We start from the raw sequence: 8305 nt of genomic DNA, 5'->3' as shown, positions 1-8305 counted from the left end.
ATAAAATCTCTATTCCTATTGTTTAGAAAGGATCTGGAGAGTCTCTTGCATAAGGAAAAAAACGGCTCTAAGGGCAGTTGTAGAATCTATACCAAACACGTCCTATGGCCTGTATACAAACATGGCTACTCTTCGTCATGGGTGGTGGGAGGGCATTTCAGTCATTTTGGTTCTCGGGTTGGGTCGCGTACACACGCCACGCTGGATTAGACTCAGCGCGCAGCATTCATTCAGCTAGCGAGCGAGAGAGAAAGAGGGGAATACAAAGAGGGGGCGAGGCGGCCGGACAGGGAGCCGAGCGCAAGAGCTCAGGCTTCGCCGCGAAACCCCAGACCTCGCGCCGCCCCTTCCCCTCCCCGGCGTCGTCCTCGCTCTCCGATCCAAGATGGTGAGTATCTACGACCCACCCCTGTTCTGTTCGTACCGATCCCCCCGATTTTCTCGCCGTTTTTAGTGAGATCTTTTGGTATCTGAATCGGTTTGTGCGGGAATCGCTCCCTTCTATGTTCCCTCCACGGTTTCGATTCGTGGGTTAACTGGTTTAGTCTGATGTGTGAACTGTTGGAATCTGATGTTTATTTTTTCTTTTAAAAATGATAGCTGATTATGTGTGGTGTGTGTGCACTGTACAGTATAAGCTGGGGAGAGGAAACCGCGACAAGGTGCAGCAGTTCATGACCATAACCGGTGCCAGGTATGGTTGTTTAATTGATGTTGAAATTGAAACGAATTATTGTGGCCATTGGCAAGGTAGCTAGTAGCTTAGCTACATGGCATCTTAGTGGTTAATTTGTTGGTCGAAATCTTACTGAGATTGTGCATCATATAATAGTTTAAGATGCACTAAAATTGCTACGATCCATGTATGATATGCTTGTTTGGTCTACTATGGATACGGAATTTAGTGCTTGTCATAATATTGTTCTTCTAAAATCCTGTAGCAGTTCTGGGCCATCCACCTTTTATCAAGTACACATATAGAAATCCATTTTGTTGCTTTCTATGCGGTGCTGCATTCTGTCTCATTCTTGTGTATGCACTGCACAGAAATCCTACTAGCTTTGGAATGCAAACTTCAAGTGTACTAGGCACCTTAAAGTCTTGCTTTTAACAATGGTGCCATAATATGAATCATTTTGGTTGCTCTACAATATAGATATCTGGACTAGATGAATTTTTATAGCTGGCAGTCCTGAAAGGATGTCCTTTAGAAAACTTCAATTTAAGTGCATAGGACATATTGATCAGGAATATAAAAATACATGCAACCCCAAGGTTCCAGTTATATAACACAAATTTAGTGAGCAATTTTTATCACCTAATGCAGTGAGAAGGTTGCCCTTCAGGCACTGAAAGCTAGTGATTGGCACTTGGAAGGAGCTTTTGACTTATTCTATAGCCAACCTCAGATTTCTGCGGTCAATACTCGGCATCTTGAAGATATTTTCAACAGATATAAAGGTATCAGTTTCCATTGCCTTAACTAACCTTTGAGATCTTAATTTCCTTGGTGTTTACCTGATACATTTGGATTTTCATACACTGTTATGTACAATGCTATACTATAAGGTCCATAACACATACATTGCACTGTTAGAAAAAAATGCTCTCTTACCTTTTTTCATTTTCGAATTAGGACTTCATTGTGTATTTTGTTTTTGTTGGCAGAACCTGATGGTGATATGATCATGGTGGAAGGAATATCTCAACTTTGCAATGATCTGCAGGTAATGAGCATTTATTTTCATCTGTAAATAGCCGTTCACCATATTCTCACTTCATTTGCAGCTGTAGGAATGTGTAGTGCTTAATCCATTTGATTGCAAATAGAAAAGAAAATATGGGCATTGATATAGTTTGTGAGGTAGCATTTTAATGGTTAATTGCTACCAGATGTTTTTAGATTTTAAATAGTAGAGTACTACTATGAAGTTATATATGGATAGATTCAACAATGCCAATTTTGTGTGGCCAATCCATATACCTTTGTTTTTCATTGATATGCAATCCTGGAATTTCCTGTTGAAATGGACCTCAAGCAATGTGTGTATAGGGGGACAGTGTATCAGTTTAACATACATTTAACGTTGGACAAACCCTTAATTTTTGCTTCAATTATTATGGTTTATCTCAATGTTGTTGAAGAGATAGATGTCACTAGCAGTCTTAGTTTTCTTTGACACTAGGGATCAGGTTTTATTGAATTTTGCTTGGCTTTCTTGTTTGTACATGTCGGTTTATTGGATTATTGCACTGTGCCTGTCTCTTGCAAGTGATTTAGCGTGTTGTTTGGTTTGTACATCCGTAACGCAAATGGAAATAAAATTAGTTCAAATGGTATGTCTTGCCGTAATACCACAGCTTTAATTCGTTTCCATTTATGTTACCAAAGCTACAACCAAACAACACCTAGGCTGGATCATGACTTGTGAGTTTTGAGTTTGAAACTGCCATTTACTAGCGTCTATATCTCGTGAGGGTTTGGAAAACACAAATTGCTGCTTATATAAGTTGCCATTTATTGTGTTGAAGGAAAGGTGCTTGTAACGCATGCATTTTGTTTTGTACCTTATGCTACCTATTAGTGGCACCAACATTCCATTATTTCTGATGCATATATTTCATCTTTATTTTACAGGTGGATCCACAGGATATTGTCATGGTATGTGATTAGCTTCTTCTGAACTGACTTGTTTTTACTAAAAGTTTGTTTGCAAATTAGTTCTGTGGCAGAGAGTAGTGTGGAATGGTCTGCTGGAGCTACATTCAGTTCTATCTTATGTTGCATAGTGTTTGCACGGAATTTTTCGTAAGTTTGCAATTATACGCCTTTAGTAAGTTTGCACGAGAACCAAGTGATAACTTGGTTGGTAGAGCATCTAGTTGAGGGGTTGCTAACCTGGGCTCGAGCCCGGATGCGTGTATGTCATGTGAGTACCTTCCAAAAGGGTTAGGTACTCCCCTTTCTTAAGACAGCCAAGTGGACGTCTTCTCTCCATGGTCAAGTTTTTTATGCTTATTCTATATTTAAATAAACATGACCATCTTTGGATCATTATTGCTCCTAGTCATATAGTCATGTGTGCTGTTAACAGCTTGTCATATCATGGCACATGAAAGCCGCCACAATGTGTGAATTTACTCGTCAGGAATTCATTGGTGGACTGCAGTCAATTGGGTGAGTGCTGTGTGCAGTTGCGATATTCCCATATGAAGTTGATCCCAGATCCTGGGTTGTTCATTATATAGTTCCTTGTTAGTAAGTTTTGTTGGTATTTGCAGGGTAGATTCAATCGAGAAGTTTCGTGGAAAATTACCATCATTACGAGCTGAGCTAAAAGATGACAGTGAGTTTCCTTTATTTCAGGCAAAACTTTGATTATGTTTGGCTTATTAGAGTTTAGATGTGGCCATGGTTATTAAGGCGTCACTTCAGCATTGCTTAAGCAGCAGAGCAGTCCAGGCTCCAGGGTTGCCTCAGTGCAAAGGTGATGCCCTGTGGCCTTATGCGCATGCTGATGCCCCCTTGGTTCTGCCTTCTCCTTGTCGATTCTGCTGCTGGCCCGCTCGATTTTGCTTCTGCTGGCTTGATTTCTTCCATCTCCTGCTTGTCAATTGCTCAATCTGGAAGGGGACGGCGGTGGCTGTTGATCTGAGAGCGCTGGCCAGTGAGGGAGGGGAAGTAGAGGGGCGGAGGGGAGAGCAGAGCAGCGCATCTGGAGAGGGGCGGAGGGAAGCAGAGCAGGCATCCGGGCGAAGGTGGAGCGGCAGAGAACGAGGGAGATAAGAGAGGGAGGGATTGGGATCAGGATCGGGAGTTTGATGAAGCCACTTCAGGACGGGGAGGGGCACATGAGCTGTCAGGTAGGCTGGGCGAGCCCACTTCTTACTTAAGGTGGTATAGTCAGTCGCCACGTCTCGCCTTACCGCCTTGATAACCATGGATGTGGCCACTTGATAGTTCGAAAGCTTTTCTCCAATGTATGTGAAGTCTGCAGCTCTGCATTCATGGCAAATGGGTTTCCTTTACTTGAGAATTACTCCCTCTGTCCCTTTTTATCTGTCGTTCTCACTTCTCAAGAAGTCAAACATACTTAACTTTGACTAAATATATAAAAAGGAAACATTAATATTTATAGTACATAATTAGTATCGTTAGATAGATCGTTGAATCTATTTTCATAATAAATTTATTTAAGATACAAATATTGCTAATATTTTCTACAAACTTATCAAACTTTAGAAAGTTTGACTGACATCCACGGCGACATTTAAATAGGGACTGAGGAAGTATAGATATTTAGAGTGAAATAATGTTTTCTTATTCATCTCTAACCAGTGTGTTTACACTTACCTCTCCAGATAAGTTCCGTGATATATACAACTTTGCATTCACTTGGGCAAGGGAAAAGGTTAGCCCATATTTCATCCAGTATTTATAGAGGTTATTCATATTTGTATGCTGTTGGAAAATTCATCTTTATTCATCAAATAGTATAATACTATTTTCTGTAATTTTTTTTAACATATTCCCTTATTTGACAGGGTCAAAAGTCTCTCTCACTGGAGACTGCTATTGGAATGTGGCAGTTGCTATTTGCTGAAAGGAACTGGCCTCTTCTCGAGCATTGGTGTCAGTTTTTACAGGTATAGCTGAAGTCAAAGGCAGTTTCACTAATTTCATTATCAGAGTTGAAGCATCAGGTTCAGGTGTTACTTTTCTCACAGTTAAAGCATAAGGTGTTACTTGTTCCTCATCTTGAGCTCTTCAAATTTCAGGTCAGGCACAATAAAGCCATATCTAGAGACACATGGGCCCAGCTGCTGGAATTTGTAAAGGTACTTCACTACTTTTGTCTATTTTACCTCCCTTGCAAGTGGAACTCCAGCTGTAGCTTGTGGTTAAATTAGATGCCCAGTTCGAATGCAAATGTATTGCATTTAGATGGTTAGTTTATGCCACTACAATCTGACAGAAAACTTTATTGATATGATTGAGATGTATTCCATCTGATTGAGGTTTATTAGCTTTAGTTGCTAGGTAGTTTTAAAATCTGTGTTTCTTAAGTCTTGTTCATTCAAGCTAAGCTCTGAGCAGCTGAATCGCTCAGAAGCAACATGCAGTTTTGTTCATCAGTAATAGTAATTCAGTATGTCACCTATTAAGTTCAAGAGGTTTCCATGTTTTTCTTGAAGAACTCCTTGCCGTTACGCTGGCTTTTGCAAATTATGATTATTATTTTGTTTTCTCGCAGACGATCGATCCACAGTTATCCAACTATGACGACGAAGGTGCCTGGCCCTACCTCATAGACGAATTTGTGGAATACCTGACTGAGAATGGATTCGTCCAGCGTAAAAGATGAACAACGGGGAGGCTTCCTTCTCCAAACAATGGTTGGGTTGTACAAACATGATTTATCTCGGTCGGCACGACGCCCAGGACCCGATGTTGGCCCAGGACCCGATGTTGGCACTCCTGCTCAATCCATTCACCAAACTGTTGGCATATCATTGAATTTGCTTATAAACGCGGGGAGACATAACTCTTTAGCCTGGGAAGTGGTGGCTGTCAGCCTGCGATCGTGAACTGGAACTTATCGAGAATGCAATGGAGAGTTTGGGACTCATCGTTTCTATCTCCCCTCCTCCCAAGTCTAGCAGGAACGCTCGACACTTGGCTTAACTATTTGCCTTGTTGATTGGTGCTGTGCGCCTGTGCCCACGGGACTCGGCTATTGTTGTTTCCCACGAGTAATGATAGGACTCGCTAGGGTTTATTTCTGATCTCTGGTGAGAGTTGGGGATAAGTTCGATTTGGGGTGGTTGTATCAATGGTATACACGGCCGGCCACCTTGCCGGATAAGTTCGATTTGGGGTGGTTGTATCAATGGTATACACGGCCGGCCACCTTGCGCGGTTGCATCGGTGTCGGCGTATGCCTCCAAAGTCCGGACACAGCCGCCCGGTCGACGGTGGGGGGGCAGCCTGTCGCTCTTAGCAGTTTGCCCCATTTGGTGGATTTGCATTTTAAAACAATTCAATTGGATTGGATCGAACATTATACAATTATTAGTATTGGATTGGACATTAGACATTAGTATCGCATTTGGATTGGATGTTAATTTTTTTTTCCTTTGGATTCAGTTGCAATTGTCCATTGGATTTGGATTCTAATCTATTAATACCTCCATTTTTTTTGGAGCAAATATTATTACCTCCAGTTGCCCTTGGTTTTAGCTTGGTGTCAGTGGTGCGGCCCATCGGCAGCTTGGGCGGCTTGGCCTTTTGTCCTCGTCCGTCCTGAATCTCACCGGCCTGTGTCGTTTTGGTAATTGGAAGCTTGAAGGTAGGAACAATGGAAATCTTTACGGGTTTTCTAAATAACTCTTGGATGATACCGTGTCATTGTTTTCATTCACTTTTGTGTGGTTGAGATTGTTTGTAGATTCGTGCACTTTTTTCTGTGTTTTTTAATTGTTGGGCGCATAACGACGGGCTCATTTTTGTGTTTACACGGCCCAATTAAGTCCAACACATGTTACGAGCTTTCAGTGCCGCTTAATTTTGGACGATTTTTTTTTTTCTCCTGCTCGATTCAGACACCTTGCTGTTCGACGGAGGAGAGACGGTCCGCTTGCTGCTCGGCGGAGGCGGAGGCGCCGGCGCCGGCGTCGCCGTCGGCAAAGGATTGTGCTTCTCTCATCGTCTTCGTTGCTTACTGAAGCTGTACAGGCGTACTGTCATTCGTGTCTCCCAGGGGATTTTAGATTTCATTCATTTTGCTTCGTCAAAAATTTTGTGTGCGCAGACACATGGGGCAAGGGTGTATCAAGGGAAGGTGGATGAGTTTGACTAGGTGGCCAAAAAGTTGTGGGCGCGAGGAGAGGAGGAGCGTGCCAGCGCCCGCTTACCTGAATGTAGTTGGAGCGTAGGCTGTTGGAGAGGTTCAGGGAGCAGTGGTCTGATTCCTGCGACTTGCTTTTTTGTGTTTATTGCGTGCAGTAGCTTGAGCTCCGAAGGCCCCTGTGAGGTTTGTTAGTTCCTCCGTTTAGTTATCACATGGGATGTCTGATACATATATGGAATATTAAATATAGGTTAAAAAATAACTAATTACATAGATTGTAACTACTTTGCGAGACGATTTTTTAAGCCTAATTAGTTCATGATTTGACAATGTGGTACTACAGTAAATATATGCTAATAACAGATTAATTAGGCTTAATAAATTCGTCTCACGGATTCTGAGGACTTTTGTAATTTATTTTTATTATTACTATCCGAACATTTCCATGTGACACTCCATGTGACATACGATGTGACACCCCTAAATTTTAGCCCCTGCATTTAAACAAGAAATATGTGCTGCTCTGCACAAAAGGTGATTCTGATAAAGTATTATTGAGTAGTGATTGGAATCCTGCTAAGTGGTAGATAAGTTCATTAAGGTCCTGTTTATTTTCTTGTGCTAAAGTTTTGCCCAGCACTTTTAGCTCATGTTTTGGGCAAATGGATCTAAACAGCTTGGACAAAAAAGAGATAAGTCCAAGACTGCTAAACTTTTGCCATTTGCTACCCAAGTGGTCCAAAACTAGGCAAAAACACCTGAGGCACGAGTTGGACGCCCACTACCCCCACACCCACCCATCCCGCTCAGGTTCCCTTATCCATTCCCCCGCTCCCACCCCCCGCCGCTCTCGCTCTCTCCCTCTACGCGAACCCTAGCTTCGCCCGCCGCCGCAGCCGCCCAGATCCAACTCCTCCCCGCCCCCCAGATCCAGCTCCTCCTCCCCCGCGCGTATCCCCAGCTTGTCCTCCCCGCCGCCAGATCTAGATCCGCGCGACATAGATGGACGGCTACAACTGCGACGGCGACAACGACCGCACCAGGGACTTCTGTCGCAACCTGATCTGTATTCCCTCGTCGGCTGCTATGACATCTCCTTCGATGCGGCATATCCCTTTCCGGGCTCGAGCGCCGTCAGTTCTCCCTGGATGGGCATGGCAGCACTCGACCTCAACTCACAGGGCGAAGGGTGGCCCGGAATGGTAGGCTATCAGGACCTCTTTTGCTCCGGCGCGCAAGATGGAGGCATCGGCAGTAGCATGGGCCCCCCTCCCATTCGCGTCCGCAGCGGCAGTCGTACCTTCGGCTTACGCGTGGCTTGCAGTGGCGGTGGAGGAGGTGCCATGGCCGGTTGCGCCGTGCCGTCATCCTCCGGTGGTGGCCGTGGCCCTCCCTTGCCTCCTGTGTGGATCTACATCCGGCATGCCTGCCAGATCGAGGAGCCGCGGTGGACG

General features: G+C 43.8%; 1 protein-coding gene across 1 annotated transcript; it reads left to right on the top strand.

Moving 5' to 3' along the window:
• Nucleotides 1–226: 226 nt before the first annotated feature.
• On the top strand, nt 227–5641 carry LOC136520260 (uncharacterized). Its single transcript, XM_066513713.1, has 11 exons — nt 227–388; nt 633–694; nt 1328–1461; nt 1669–1727; nt 2639–2662; nt 3096–3178; nt 3283–3347; nt 4363–4412; nt 4546–4647; nt 4780–4839; nt 5256–5641. Exons 1-11 carry the CDS (start codon nt 386–388, stop codon nt 5364–5366), a joined length of 753 nt encoding a protein of 250 aa, XP_066369810.1. The 5' UTR covers nt 227–385; the 3' UTR covers nt 5367–5641.
• The last annotated feature ends 2664 nt before the right edge of the window (nt 5642–8305 follow it).

This window comes from Miscanthus floridulus, chromosome 18 (genome assembly GCF_019320115.1).
Source record: "Miscanthus floridulus cultivar M001 chromosome 18, ASM1932011v1, whole genome shotgun sequence".
In the NCBI taxonomy this organism is placed as follows: domain Eukaryota; kingdom Viridiplantae; phylum Streptophyta; class Magnoliopsida; order Poales; family Poaceae; genus Miscanthus; species Miscanthus floridulus.
Note: the sequence above shows the minus strand (reverse complement) of the source record. Positions and strands in the feature narration are given on the sequence as shown.